At 42.3% G+C, this 16208-nt stretch overlaps 1 protein-coding gene across 3 annotated transcripts in view; it reads right to left on the bottom strand.

Moving 5' to 3' along the window:
- The window catches only part of RGS17 (regulator of G protein signaling 17), a 141590-nt gene that overhangs the window by 44756 nt on the left and 80626 nt on the right, over positions 1–16208 (bottom strand). For 2 of the 3 annotated variants that reach the window (XM_068279558.1, XM_068279559.1), the window contains exon 2: positions 6780–6917. In XM_068279558.1, the coding sequence (XP_068135659.1) occupies positions 6780–6898 (119 nt within the window). In that variant the 5' untranslated portion in view covers positions 6899–6917. Of the gene's footprint in view, positions 1–6741; positions 6918–16208 lie in introns of those variants that run through there. The other variant, XM_068279560.1, reaches the window with a different exon arrangement.

Raw genomic sequence — 16208 nt, 5'->3', positions numbered from 1 at the left:
TGAGTCACTGGACCGGGAGGTTGTGGGTAAGCCTGCTGGATTGTGGGTAAGTGTTTTTTTCCCCTCCTCCTCCCCTCCTTTGCTGTTTAAAAGTCTCCCACTAGTGATGGGAAGTCCGGATCTTTTCAATGAACCGGTTCATTCGATTCAGTTCATTAAAAAAATCCAGATCATGAACACAAAACTTAATGGATGCAAGTGAACTGTGTTCACTTTCCAAATGCACATCAGCCTCTGATTCTGCACTTTCAATACTTAAACTGAAGATCCATTCAAACAGTTCCTTCTTTGAATCATTGAGCCAAGTAACTGTTCAGAACAGATCAGTTATGATTCGGGAGTTGCTGCAAATATCTGATACCTGAGTGAGCTGGGAGCAGGGACGGATTTCTGGAAAGGCCAGAAAGGCCACGGCCTAGGGCGATAAAATTAGATAAGATAAGAAGGGCGGCATGACTTGGAGAGAGAAGAGGTCATATGTCAAAATAAATCATCTCTTCTGGTCCCGCAGTGCAGCCAGCCAGCGCCCTGCTCTCCACTAATAGCTGAATTCCAAAGTTCCCCAATCCCTGCTTTTCTCTCTCACTTCCTGATGTGTTAAAACAATAAGGATCAATCATAACGGCCACCTGATAATCCATTCCTTTGTATGATAGACATACAGATCGATGTGAGAAATACCAGAGATTTACATTACAAAGCAGATAGAACTAAGTTCCGCTGAGTTTTAATGCAGGCATTCCCAAACATCAGTGAGCTCTGCAGTTTCTTCACCTCTTTTACAGCTTTGACACTGACCCCAGCAGTTGTTAATTTATCGAATCCTAATTTATGACTGTTTTTCTTTTTTTTTTTCTAGTAGCAGTGGTCACTTCTCTTCCTTAGTTAACTCTTTCCTGACTCATTTTCTGTCCTCCAGCTCCTACCATCTATGAGACTGCAGGATAAAAAATGCTGTTTTCTTCCCTTTCATTGCTAAACTGTCATTTTAAATGACACCTGAGCAGTGGTGCTCATCCAATATTTGGGTATCCGAACTACCCAGATAATCCGAACTTTTTCCACTATCCGAACTTTGAATAGCAATTCGGATATTTTTTAAAATCTGAATAGCACTATCCGAGCAAACTCAGATTTCTCATCTGAGAGAGGGGGACTTTAAGTCCCCACATCATTAAAAAAACATGATGCTACATGCCTCATTTACCCTAAAAACGTTTTAAAGGCAATTTAAATTAGCCTTCTTCAGACTTTGTTCCCGTATACTGCCAATATGTTAGAGCACACCACCATATGTACATTCAGCATTCAAGAGAGATACATAGATTTTTCAGCAAATATAAATAAATGTCATTCAGATGCTTTAAAGTGGAGCTGAACTCTTGCACAGGACAGAAGGAAAACAGAGATATGTACCATGTATGTATTTCGAGAGCCTGTCTAATTTCCCCTCCTCTGTCACAAGTTGTAATTTGATCTGTACACTGTGAGTGTCACCTGACTGCCACAACACCTAAGCTCATTTGAAAGCACAGGATGTTAAAAATATGTCTGCTTCCATAAAAGCAGGAAGTAGACACACTGCAGATTTATTACAGGATTTGTATCAGCTGTAACAAAAATGTTTTTGATTGAAAGGTTATGTTGTTGCGTATCTTTTAGAGCAGAGAGGAAGTGCTGAGTTCAGGTCCACTGTAATTACAACAGAACATCCAAAGTGGGTCTTGATAGGATGTTTGCTACTTACCTGTTCTCTGTTTTGGATGGGATTCTCTCCATTGCTCTGCCCTGCCACCTGTTTGTGGCTCCGATTGCAGCCAGTCGCACAGAGGACATAGAAGGAGAGCATGCTCTGTCCACTCGCGCTCCCTGTAATTTCTCGCTCCTGCCCATGGCCGGTACAGTGTTATGCATTCTTGACAAGTACCGGTCATACATCAGCGTCATTTCTCAAGTATGCATGCCCAGAACACTATCGGCTGCTGTGCAAATTCGGGCAGGAGCGCAAATTACAGGAATTATTTGTTGAATGGGGGGCAGAGCAGCACAACTGAGATGAGCCCATTCAAACCAATGATCGCTAGTCAGAGTGTTGGGCAATTTTATTTTTTTTGGGGGGGGGGGGGGGGGGCTTGGTGACAGCAGGCCTAGGGCACAGGAAAGTAAAATCCGGCCCTGGCTGGGAGGAGTTCCTTCTCTCACTCCTTACAGCTCAGCAGCTGCATTCCTGTTTCATCCACTGAACTGTTACAAATTAATCGTTCAGTGTGATGAATCGTATCACTCAGCTCACAAGGAAGAACCAGTTCAAATGAATGAATCGTTCATGAACTGGACAATACTACTTTTCCACTACAATGCTTCATTTGCGATTCCTTGTTTTACGAATTGTGATCGCCGGGCGGCGCAATTCTCATTGCATTTGCGCTACATTTCCGCAGCGGTAGAGCACAACGTGGACAGTGGTAAACGTAGCTTGCGATTTGCGCTTGCTAGTGGAAAAGGGCCCTTATGCCTCATTCACACTATACACACTTCTGTGCGCATTTCAGCAGCGTGTATAGCATGTGATCAGCAAAAACATCAGAAGTGCATAGAGAGCACTTCTGATGTTGGTACTATACGCGCTGCACAGCAGTGCGATGTGCTATAACACTGCTGCATGCATTTGTGCAAAAGCGCATCGCTGATCCCATTCACTGCAATGAATGGGATCAGCAGCGCAACGCATATGGCTTGCGATCGGGTGCGCTTGCATCCCGAACGCACAGCCATACACGTTGCCTAATGTGAACAAGGCCTTAGGGAGGTTTACACATTGATGTAAGCTTCCTGACAAGGTGATGTGTGCTGTGGGAGCGACAGCAGGGAGGAGAAAAAAAAACACTGGTCTGGGTTGAAAAAGAGAAAAAAGAAAAGGACAGAAGTGATGTTACTTTTGGCATCACAGAGAGGTAGTCAAGATGGAAACCAACAAAAAAAGTTTCTTTTTTCATATTACTTTTTTACTAAATTCTGCCAGCGAACATTAAAATCAATGGGAAAGGACGATGCATATAAATTTGCAATAAGCTGTTGATTGTAAAATGCATTTTGATATTACACTGTTGAGCTGTTATTTTATATCCAAAACCAATAAAACTCTTTGAAAATAAAATCAATGGGAAAGGTAGGCTGAACAAGTAATTTCCTATTGAATGACATTTTATTATTTTTTTCAGTTAATATGAACTTCCAACCCACTTTAACCACTTTACCCCCAGCGGTACGAATTTCTCCGCCCCTTTTTTCCCTCCTAAAAAACCAGGGACGGAGAAATCCGTACCTTCCGCGCTACCGCCGCTGTCCGCGCTCCCGCCGCTCGTGCGCGCGCACCCGCCGCTCGTGCACGCCGCCGCCCGCAGATCAATGAACGGGAAAATCCATTCCCGTTCGCTGATCTAGCCCCCGCAATGATCTGCTGCTTCTTTCAGAAACAGCGAGATCATTGTGCGTCTCCCAGCCTCCTACTGCTTCCTGTAAGCGTCCTTCCGGACGCTTACAGGTCGCATGTAAACAAACACTCTGTGGCCATCTTGTGGCCAAATAGTAAACTACACCCTAAAAGCATTTTACATATACAAACATTACATTTACACAATAAATTAACTCATTACCTTCCACACTCCCCAATTTTTTTTTTTTTTTGTAATTAAAAAAAAAAATACAATAAAAAAAAAAAAAACATAAATAGTTACCTTAGGGACTGAACTTTTTAAATATTTATGTCAAGATGGTATAACACTGTTACTTTATAAACTGCGGGCTTGTAATTAGGGATGGATGCAAAACTGAAAAAAATGCACCTTTATTTCCAAATAAAATATTGTCGCCAAACATTGTGATAGGGACATAATTTAAATGGTTTTATAACCGGGACAAATGGGTTAATACATTTCATGGGTTTTAATTACAGTAGCATGCTTTATTTAAAAACTATAATGGCCGAAAACTGAAAAATAATAATTTTTTCCCACATTTTTTCCTATTTCCCAATTAAAACACATTTAGAATAAAATAATTCTTGGCATAATGTCCCACCTAAAGAAAGCCTAATTGGTGGCAAAAAAACAAGATATAGTTCATTTCATTGGGATAAGTAATAATAAAGTTATAGACGAATGAATGGAAGGAGCGCTGAAAGGTGAAAATTGCTCTGGTGGTCAGGGGGTAAAACCCCTCAGTGGTGAAGTGGTTAAGACTTTATGAACATTAATGTACTTACCGCAGTTAAGTAAATCTCCCCTATATCATTGCTACACAACTATGAATTATCTGCATTGCCTTTGGTTGTCCATGCAATTTGTTCTCATTTACTATTTACTTGGTCTTATTATTTACTATTTAGTTGCATAATCCCAACTGCACTATGTAATTTATTTAAAATAATAACCTAGTAAGGATATCAAATTATACTAAGAAAACATATATTATCAGGGCTGCCTCTTAACTTTCTCCACCCAAAGAATTCAGTGAACTTGAGCTGTAAAATTGCTTATGTGGTACTAAATTTATAAATAGGAGTTCGAAGAACATTTGAAGAAAACTGAAGTGGAAGCTGGAAGCAAACAATCACTTTTTTTAATTGGATAATTATAATTGGCTGAACTGGGCAATTGCTTCCTTTCTGCTGCACCTCTGTGTGTAAATCATGCCCTCTTTCTAGAAGACAAAAAGTAATGTATCTAAACATGAATCAGGGAACACTTGTTTTGCTAATATTTTAAAGGCTTGTGTAACAAAACATTAAAGTGGAACTATAGCAAAATTATTAAAATTCAAAATTGTAAAAATAATTATTCTGAACATAGATATTAGCTATACAGAAATAATAAATGTAAGACTATTTATATAAGTATTTAATTCATAATAATTAAGCTATCACCATCTTAAGGGAGAGTACATCATCTCCTTTTACTGAGTGAAGTCAGGGGCATAAAAATAGGGGGTGCAGAGGTTGCGACCGCATCTGGGGCCTTAGGCCAGAAGGGCCCCTCCCTCAACTTCAGCATTAGCTCTCTATTGGTCCTGTGCTCATAATAATCACTCCTATGGATAATTTGAAAAGTAGTAACCATTAACAAAGCGCTCCCCATCCCCTTCTTGCACCTCTGACACTGTAGTTGCCATTGGCAGGTTTTGGTGCACCGTATCAATTGTTATGTATAGAGTGCTTGGGGGTGCCTCAATGTAAAACTTGCATCAGAGCCCACAGCTCCTTAGCTATGCCACTAAGTGAAGTACAGTATAATGCTCCCTGTTTGGCTGTGGAAGTAACGTTGAATCATTCTCACAACTTCCCCGAATCTTGGGGAAGCAGCACCTTATACTGTAGGTTATGCTGCTCTTGGGGAACTTACAAGACCTGCTGTGGTCATCTCTGTCGTTCACAATGCCGCCGCATATGTACTGCTCATCCACTGATTCCTCACTTGCACAGAACGTAGGTGCAGGGCAGTTTCTAGGCCAAACTGCTCCCAGAGCAAAGGTGTAAAAATTGTGCCCCCCCCCCCCATAGGCTTACGAACACTATTTGTGATGTGGTATTTTGCAGGCCCCAGTATGAGTTCGCCAGATGTAGTATAGGTGCCCTCAGAATAGGTAGCCCAGTATAGGTGCCCACAGTATAGGTAGCCAGGTATAGGTGCTCCCAGTATAGGTAACCAGGTATAGGCTACCCTAGTATAGGTAGCCAGGTATAGGTGTCCCCAGTTTAGGTAGCCAGGTATAGGTGCCCCCGTACATGCATTCTCCTATGCAGACCCATTTCTAGGGGTGGTCGAGATGTGTGTCCACTCACGGCACATTATAAGTGGGGGGCACAGTGCAGGAGGGGGAGCAGTGGGCACACTGTGACACAGTCAAGAGGATGGGGGCCTGACTTCTTCGTCCCTTTACATGGGGCCCCCTTCTGTGTCTCCCCCCATTGCAGAGCTTGGGCAGCAGGTACAAGTTACAGTGAACACTCACCTCTTCCTGGCTCCATACAATAGAAATCCATGTGTGGTTTGTCTTCTCTGTCCGCAGTTTCGCTCACTCTACCTCCGTTAACCACTTAAGGACCGCAGGACTTGACGCTGATCAGCGTTACGAGGTCCTGGGGGAGCCACCTTGCGGCCAACTTTTGGCACTGCAGACAGAGAAGACTGGTGGCACGTGGACCTCCATAGCATTGTGTCTAGAAGAGGTGAGTGTTCCCTGTAACCTCTGCCCACTACCAAAGCTATGCAATGGAAGGGGGTGGGGAGCACAGAAGGAGGCCCGAGGAAAGGGAAGAAAGAGTTGGTCCCCCCTCCCCACAGCTGTGTCACAGTGTTGCCTGTTGTTCCCCCTCCTGCACTGCCTCCCTTGGGTGGACACCAGCCTTGCCCGCCCCAAGAAATGAGGCTGCGTAGGCAAATGGATGTGGGGATTGAAGTAGTCCATGTTTAGATGCATTACTTTTTAACATTTTAAATTTTAATAATTTAATAGCCACACTTTGGATGTCTTGAGTTTAGGTCAAGCAAAGGCATTACCCATTGGCTTGAATGCAGGACACTTCCATTTGTTTTTCAGATGAGGTATTTCTATAAATTTCATATCCCTATGTTATTGTACCATGGCGACTTCTGCCCCAATTTCCTTCTCTACCTAAGACACTTCACGTTTTTATTTGTAGCTTTAGTTAAAGGCAGCAAACAGTATTTGTTATTTATTTACCTGCATTGGAAAGGAACCAAATATACTGCAAGACATACCATGAGCAGCTGCAACAACAGCACCAACAAAAGCAGCATGTGTTCGGCCTTTGGTTCCCACCAGGTGCTTGTGATACAGGTGAAGGCTCTTCATTTTGTGATTGTTGCCGTTTTCGCATTTCAGCAGTTCCTCTGTTGCTGCAAAATATCAAAGGAAAAAGTGTGATGTGATAATGTTTAGTATCACGTAATACTGAGTCATATGCCCACCATTTTTATGTGGTCCGGAGTTAGTGAAGAAGAAAATCAGTGAATCTAGTGTAAGCAATCATGTGCATGAAATGCCCTAATAAGGTTCTGTATATTGCAGAAATAAAGCAGACACTATAGAGGGTAATCAATCGGTACTGCTACATAGTGGAAATGTAAATGGAGACGCATAGGCCCCTGTGGGACTGAACATCAAGACATCTGCCCATGGCATTAATGGGAGGGAAGAGACATTTGAACACAAATGTATGAAAATATTTAGATGTTTTTTGAATGAACTAAACCTCAAACTTGGATTTATGATAAATTATGAGCCCTAGCAACATCCAGAGGCGTATCTACAGGGGTGCAGGTATGGCATGTGCCATTTACTGGGGGTGCTGCTCCATAGCATTCCTGGTGTTCTCCATACAGATTCTAGTTTTTATCTGGGGGACGTTCTGTTGCCTGGTAACATCTTTGAAGGGGGAAAGGGGAGAGGGCAATCTGCCTAGCTGTTTTGGGGGATATGTCTAGACTGACCTATTGTGATACTCCATTCTTACAAGCCACGCTTCACCTCAACTTGCACACAACCACTTCAATGGAGACTAAGTATTTGGAAAGTGCACCCCCTTCCTCAGGAGCTGATTTCAGTGTTTGCCATAAGGGCTGTTTGCCCTAGATACGATTCTGGCAACAGTTGTTTGACATTATTTATTTCCCACACCCAGGTCATCCTGTGCATGTGGAGAGACAGCCTACAAACACACAGTCACTAATTCCAGAAGTGTGGAGTCGTCCATCATACCTGATTGAGGATTACAGTCATAAAGATACAAACTGGGTACATTTTCATACATCTTAATCTCTTACCGCCCTATCTTACTGTCCTGGCCTACTAAGCCATTTGTTAATAATTTGTTTGACACACCTATTAGATCCAGACAACTTTTTAAATTTCAAGCTGGGACTTGCTGGATTGTATCAAGTTTCAAGTTGCTATGTACACCCAGAAAATCATACATAAGTTTGTGCATGTAACAAATAGCTTGATACGGTTCTGATCCAGTTCAGTATCATGCCTAAATAAGAAACGTAAAGTTTGAAAGTTTGCACTATTTATTACGAAGACTTGCAAAGAGAATCTGGAAGTCTTTCTGCACAAAAAACAAGACCAAGAGCCAGTTTTCGATGACTGTGATCTTTGGGCTCTCAGATGGCATTACATTGGTCACAGTCAGACAAAATTCTGTAGAGGAAATCATTGCAGGGGCTTAGGAACACTTTGAAAATCGTTGTCTGCTGTCAGAGTTCACTGCTGCATTCACAAAATGCAAGTTCAAACTCTATCATGCAAAGTAGGAACTATCAATAATTGTGATACAGAAACACTGCTACATTCTCTGGGCTCATTTACATTGGACTAGTTGAAGTGGAAAACAGTTTTGTGGTTTTAAAAAATCATTATCCAAGAAGGAAACAAACCAGTAATCACGGGGCTAGCAGCCAATGAAATGACAGCAGTGCGGGTACAGTGGCGCAGATGGCGAGAGCCCACTTTGAAATGACTGAAGTCTGCGACCTGGCAGGAAAAACAGGACACAAACAGGGCATAGATTTCAATCATCAAGATTCGGAACCAGTTAAACAAAGCAGGGGCTAGGCAATAGGGTGTGCAGAGGTAGCCACCGCATCGGGGCCCTTGGGCTAGAGAGGCCCACCCTCAACCACAGTATTAGCTCTTCATTGGTCCTATGCTGATAATATTCACTTCTATAGATGATTTAAATAGCAGTGATCATTAACACACTGTTTCCCATCCCTTTCTTGCACCTCTGACACTGTGGTTGTCCTTGATTGGTTTTGGTGTGGCGTATCAATTGTTATGTATAGAGAGCTTGGGGGGCCCCAATGCAAAACTTGCAATGGAGCCCACAGCTTCTTAGCTACGCCACTGAAACAAAGTATCCAATCATTTGTGCACTCTGTAAGGAACATAAACTGGTTTAAAAAAATGGAAAGGATGGAGGGAACCATTTAACCTCTTGAGGACCACAGGTTTATACCCCCTAGTGACCTGTCGATTTTTTACAATTCAGCACTTTGCCACTCACCACAATTTATTGCTCGGCCAGACAACTTACCACCCAAATAAATTTTACCTCCTTTTCTTGCCACTAATACAGCATTTTTTGTGGTCTCCGATTGCTGCTGCAATTTTTATATTTTTTTTAACTAATTTTAAAAGATTGTTTTTAAATAAAAAAATAATTTTTCCCCTCTCTCCTCCCTAAATTGGCCTTGCCTAAGATACATCCACTACACTACTCTCTCATACACATGTTATGTATGATATTATTTTAGGTTTTATATTATATGATATGGTATGATATGGACTATAGATCTTAGCAAGAGACAGAGACCAGTGTGTAGGACCACTGGAATTGTGCAGGGACTGATAGTTTGGCTGCAAAACACACAGTCCAAACCTGCTATAAATTAGTCCATTTACATTTATGCTTCTGATGGTAAAGATGTATTTATATAATAAGCAGAACAAGTGAACACTAATGTCTGTAATACTGTATATTATACTAAAGCGCTGCAATTGGCAGCCTCTTCATTCGCCATGCAGAGTACATTGACATATTAATTATGTGTTGGAAAACAAAATGTTTTGTCATCATGAACTGATTGCATGCTTCATTTTATAGAGATAATTTACAATGGGAAAATCAAACATTACAGCAAAAATAATGTCTACACATTTTTTTTTCTTTGCATGGCAAGTCCCAAATTCCCCTTAAGATTGTAATGGTTTCCCATTTTGCCATGTTTTTGTTTAGTTACCTGCCACACAACGGTATAATCAAACCAATGGCCCAAAGGAAGCTAAATATACAGTTAAAGTACAAAAAAATAAAAGTAAAAACTCCAGATGGAGTGTCTACTTGAAAGTTTACCAACCTATTTGAATTTTCAATATTTCTGAATAAACAGGAAATGACGCATGGTCTGTTTTTCAAGTCCTAAAACTAGATAATGTGAAACCAATTAAGCTAATTCGCCCTAAACATTATGCTTGTATAATTCATTTATTGAGGAAAATTATACAAAGTTAAGTGTTTTGTGTTGCAGATGTATGTGAACCTTTATTTGCAGGAACTGATGCGCCTCAAAGGCTTCTCCCAGTGTTGCTTCTAGTCTTCTATCTCATCTAAAGAGGGTCTGGAGGGGTCTATCCTTTTTTAGCTTTTCAGTTCAACCAACTGGTTTCTACCAACTCTTTTATTTGTACATCCCCTCCCTGAAAGTATTACAATTCCTGCTTGTTTTTATTGACTTCTAAATTATATAGACTGGATGAATCGGTACGGCATTTTAGGAGACTCGTCTACACTTTACCCAGAGCGGAATTGCTTATCTTATCACTCAAAGTTCTTGGCAATTGGGTTGGATCATAACCCCTTGCTCTTCTCCCATCAGGCAAAGGACTTTGCCTGAAGAGCCTTCTCACCCACCAGTGGTGGGAATAGGGCTCTGGAAATGGAGGTAGACCTTTATTGCCTATCTGTTTTGGAGCCATGTGGCAACAGTAGTTGTATATAGTGCACGTGGTGTCATGGCTCATAGCACACAAAGGAACTTGGCTGCTAGTCTCACATTGTGATCTTCTACAAAAAAGTGCAGCTGATAAACTAATGAACGGAGTCTTAAGTATCTGTATTTAGGTCAGGTATTGCTGGGGCAATGCTACCTATTTTATTTTATAGGCTCTGACAAAACATCTCTTCAAGACTGTGGTGTAACAATATCCCCCTGCAAGCCCCACCATTTTGGGGAGGCCCAAAGGCTAAGGGGCCCAACCTTTTGATGACTTGCAGAATAGTGCAGATGAGACCAATATTTCACCTGCTTCTATCAAAGGAACAGGTCCTCACTTCACTATTCAGGGAAACCGACTCCTGATGTCACATGACATGCAGAGATGAGAGTTGTAAGGAGATGGGGGGGTCAAAAAGAATGTTTAATAATTATATCCCTGGGGGAGCGCAAAGACCACCTAATACTGTTCAGAGATCTGGAGGGGTGTCTACTTAACACTGGTGGTCGGGTCCCACCCAAAGCTTTTCTGGGTGGCCTGACAATTTTTAGTTAAGTCCCTGCACCAAAATATGTTTTATAACATGGGGTGGGTTACTGACTCTGTCTTTATTGTGGCTGGATAGTGTAATGGTTAAGGGCTCTGCCTCTGACACAGGGGACCTGGGTTCGAATCTCGACTCTGCCTGTTCAGTAAGCTAGCACCTATTGAGTAGGAGACCTTCCTAACACTGCTACTGCCTATAGAGCGCGTCCTAGTGGCTGCAGCTCTGGCGCTTTGAGTCCGCCAGGAGAAAACCGCGATATAAATGTTCTGTGTTTGTTTGTTTGTTTGTTATTGTGAGCTGTGGGGAAGGCTGTGAGTTTAGGCAATAAAAACGAATGTGCATTACATTTTTCATGCAAAATTCAAAACAATTTTGTTTTTATTTTAGAACTAACTGAAGACCCGGCATTGCTTGGGTATGTTTTTGGTTGTTGGGTCTGGCCACTTTCTTCTAATCTTGACACACAGCCACTAAATGACCATGTTTGTGAACTTTGGGGTCCTTGGCATCAATGTGAGAATGGAAGCAGTTTACATTTTACAGTTTACATTTTACATCCACCTACTGCAGACTTCCCATACCACTACTTCCCCCCTTGACCCCATCCCTTCTGATTTACTCCAGCCTCACTTCACGGAATTGGCCCCAGTCCTCACTACCCTGTTCAACCTCTCCCTATCCACAGGCACCTTCCCCTCAGACTTCAAGCAGGCCACTGTAATACCCCTGCTCAAGAAACCCTCTCTCGACCCCTCACTACCCTCCAACTATTGTCCTATCTCCCTCCTCCCCTTTGCCTCAAAACTCCTTGAGCGTCTGGTTCACAAACGCCTGACCCAGTTCCTCAATGCCAACTCACTGCTAGACCCACTGCAATCTGGATTTCGGCCTGCCCACTCAACCGAAACTGCTCTCACCAAAGTGGTCAATGACCTTGCCTTAGCTAAAGCTGAAGGTAAATACTCCATTCTCTTCCTTCTTGACCTTTCAGCAGCTTTTGACACAGTAGATCATCCGCTACTCCTCCAGTCCCTCCAGTCCATGGGCATTCACGATCTTGCCCTGTCCTGGCTTTCATCCTACCTCTCCAACCGCTCCTTCACGACCGCCTTCAATGAGTCCTCATCCACCCCCAACCACCTCTCAGTGGGAGTCCCCCAAGGTTCGGTCCTTGGCCCCCTACTGTTCACCCTATACACATCCTCCATTGGCAAGGTTATCTCCTCCATGGGTTTTAACTATCATCTGTATGCAGATGACACCCAGATCTACCTCCACACCCCTGACATATCCACCACTACCATGGACAAGGTCTCCTCCTGTCTATCAGCCATCTCCTCCTAGATGTCTGCTAGGTTCCTGAAACTAAACCTAGACAAAACGGAATTTATGATCTTCCCACCCCGGACATCCATAAACCTCCAAGATGCGCATGTCACTGTTAACCACACTACCATTCACCCTACCTCTCAAGCCCGCTGTCTGGGTATCACCCTGGACTCCACACTCTCCTTCACTCCCCACATCCAAAACCTCACAAAGTCCTGCAACTTCCACCTTCATAACATCTGTAAGATTCGCCCTTTCCTGACCTCTGCCACCACCAAACTCCTCATCCATGCCCTCATAATTTCCCGCCTTGACTACTGCAATGCCCTGCTGTCTGGTCTCCCTATGACCCGAACAGCCCCACTGCAGTCCATCATGAATGCAGCAGCCAGAATTATCCACTGCTCCCATCGCTCCACCATGGCGGATCCCCTCCTTGAATCCCTCCACTGGCTTCCTATCCAGTCCAGAATCAGATTCAAGATACTGTGTCTGACCCACAAATCTGTGCACAAAACCTGTCCAACCTACATTTCCGATCTTACTCAAAGGTACACACCTAGCCGCTCACTCCGCTCTTCCAATGAACTTCGCCTAACCGCCCCCCGCATCACTCAGTCCCATGCACGCCTCCAGGACTTCTCAAGAGCTGCTCCAACACTATGGAACTCTCTACCTCCACCCATTAGGGCAGCCCCCTCCTTCAACATCTTCAAGAAAGCCCTCAAAACTCACCTTTTCACTCTGGCCTACTACCCCTCACAAGTGCTCTAAACCCACAGCTGAACTCTGGTCTCCTACCTCTCGTGTCCCTACCTCTCCCTTTAGATTGTAAGCCTTTGGGCAGGGTCCTCCTCCTTTTGTGTCCAACCTGATCATGCACCTCCATTACTGTGAACCCATGCTAGGCATCTGAGTGAACCTAACTTGCCTAATCTACATGCTCCATCCAGTGACTGACTAAGCATTACCTTGTACTCATACTGTGCTGCATGACCTGATCTTTCTTGTATTAAGGTATTGTCATTTTGCTGTATGTCACCCCTAAATATTGTATGTATCCCTATTTATTGTCCAGCGCTGCGTAATATGTTGGCGCTTTATAAATACAATAAATAAATAAATAAATTGAATAAAACAAAAAAATCTGATTGGCTGTTTGTGGCACTGCCCCCTTTTTCGGATTTTGAATCCCAGTCACCCAATGACCGACTGTTCCAGGTACAGTCTGTACTGTACCAAATTTGAGGCATCTCCCATTAACAGTGTAAGAATGGCAGCAGTTAGCAATTTAATTATTCACCTTGAAAATCTGCGGGAACGCACGCCCGGGTCACGGCCATGCGTGCGGTGCCTTTTACTGTAATTATATATATATATATATATATATATATATACTGTATATATCCCATAGTATTTGAAAATTTGTCCACCAATAAATATATATGTGTTATGTAAGAAAGGTTAAAGAGAAACTCCGACCAAGAATTTAACTTTATCCCAATCAGTAGCTGATACCCTCTTTTACATGACACATCTATTGCATTTCACAAACAGACCATCAGGGGGCGCTGTATGACTGATTTTGTGCTGAAACCCCTCCCAAAAGAGGCTCTGGTACCGCGGTACTCTGGGCAAACTGCCACAATGTAACAATGTTCACAGACAGGAAATGGCTGTTTACAGCTGTCTGTTAAAGCCAGAACAGCTAGAAACAGCTACATAACCTGCCCACAGTAAAAATGTTACCATGTAATACATGTCAGAATGTGAATCTGGGAGAGGAAAGATTTTACAATGAGCAAACACTGACTAAATCATTTATACATAATTATGGTAAAAATGAAGCACTTTTTTATTACATTATTTTCACTGGAGTTCCTCTTTAAAGTGTTATTATTAGTTGGATCTAAACAGTACGAAATGGTAAAATCTGCATTGGTTACCAAGGACTAAACCAGTCTCAGAAACAAAACAGTTAATGCAGTGCGGTATTCAATAAGTAATGGTATAGATGGAGTAAAGATGTAAAGGAAGTGTTGTTATTGATCAGTAGCTGAACTTACTCTTAAATGGTCATTAATGTTTGATAACAGCATTTGTCTCTAACTTAATAGCCTTTGTCATGGAAGATGTGAAATACTCAAGTAAACACACAACAGGGATATTTCAGGGAGCAGGCTGGTGTTGTACTTTGTTCTCTGGTTGAACTCGATGGACATATGTCTTTTTTCAACCAAAATAACTATGTAACTATGTACCGGTAAGTCTTGCATTGCAAAAGAGAAGTAATCACCCCCCTCCCACCCACAAAAGTGTCATGATAAATAATTAAAATATTATTGATGTAGCTATATTTATTTACGGTAGATAGCATCACTCACTCACTTTTTATAGTACTTGGAAACTGGACCTCGTGGAGACATTGTCCAAGTTTGCTGCTAGTTAATAAATATGTGCAAGTGTAAAATATTACTGTACAAATTCTTATTCGGTGCAGTTAATTATTTGTTTAGCAGGATGGGAATCTTCTCGCCAGTCCACACTGTATGAAGAGCGTGCAGACTTGCACAAATTCAAGGTGTGTACAGAAGTGCAATTTCAGCTCTTAAAGGAAACCAGAGACGAGTATAAAAAAATTTTTATATTGCCGTCGAAGAGATACGTAGCGGGCACACCTCTCTTGTGCAGACTGGAGGAAGTTACGGGACCCAGTACCAGAGCTGCAGGCAGCGGAGGATGGCGGCGTGGGAGCGATCCGTGCGCATTGGGCTTGAGGAAGTACCAGGTATGTGTAAAACTTTTTTTCCCCTAGTCTCTGGTACACTTTAAAATACATACCTGGTTGCAAATTTAGTTGTAATCATTCTTTTTCACAACATCAACTTAGAAAATATCTTGTGAAATGGTCATGTATGTAGCAAGAGGAGTTTAACTTTAAAGAATGCCTGTAGCGTAGGGTCCCTATAAACCAATAAGACAAAAGATTATTGAGTAGATTTCTTGCGGAAATGATCCTGCCATAGACTGGGCATGTACGAGTAATGTCTGCACATGGCCTGTAGAACAAAGCACTCGTTCACAGAGAAAAAAACGGAGTGCACAAGCTTCTCTAGCCTACTGGCTCAGTCCAGATGAGTCTGCAGCTGAGAGAGTGTCAAAAAGATAAAGAGGGACCCTGTGCTGGCACAATGGGCTTGATCCAGGAAGCCTTTGAACCTTATTAAGATAAGTATATAACCCCCCACCCTATTACAGGTTTGCTTTAATGGACATAAAAATCCAGCACCACCTGCAGGTAAAGAGTACAAGAAATGGATTTACTTTGGCTTTTTACTGCCTCATAATAAGTAGGCTGGTAGGTTGCTTGACACAATGGCATAAATGAAAATTAAGAAAGACAGATGGTGTGGGGGTGGGTATAAGGGTTCAAATTTAGATCTTGCAAAGAAACAGAACTTTGCAATGGCTTTTGATATCATCTCCCACAAAAGCCTGGTGCAGAAGCTGAGAATGCCAGGACTACAGAAAATGTGTGAACATGGATAAAGACAATAGTGTTGGGCAGAATGACTTGTAATTTACAAGCAGCCATAATTATGAGCCATAATTGCATACAATGACATGATAGTTGTAGTTCGTATTTGCCTATAACAAATTATGACTATGCGTGCATTCGTAATTACGGGTATGAGTCTTAATTACAATTACAAGTACATAGCTGAAATGCATTTTAAAATTTTGGGGGGGACCAATC

Source organism: Hyperolius riggenbachi, chromosome 4, assembly GCF_040937935.1.
Source record: "Hyperolius riggenbachi isolate aHypRig1 chromosome 4, aHypRig1.pri, whole genome shotgun sequence".
NCBI lineage: Eukaryota > Metazoa > Chordata > Amphibia > Anura > Hyperoliidae > Hyperolius > Hyperolius riggenbachi.
The sequence above is the reverse complement of the archived record's forward strand: the minus strand, read 5'-3'. Positions and strand labels throughout refer to the sequence as shown.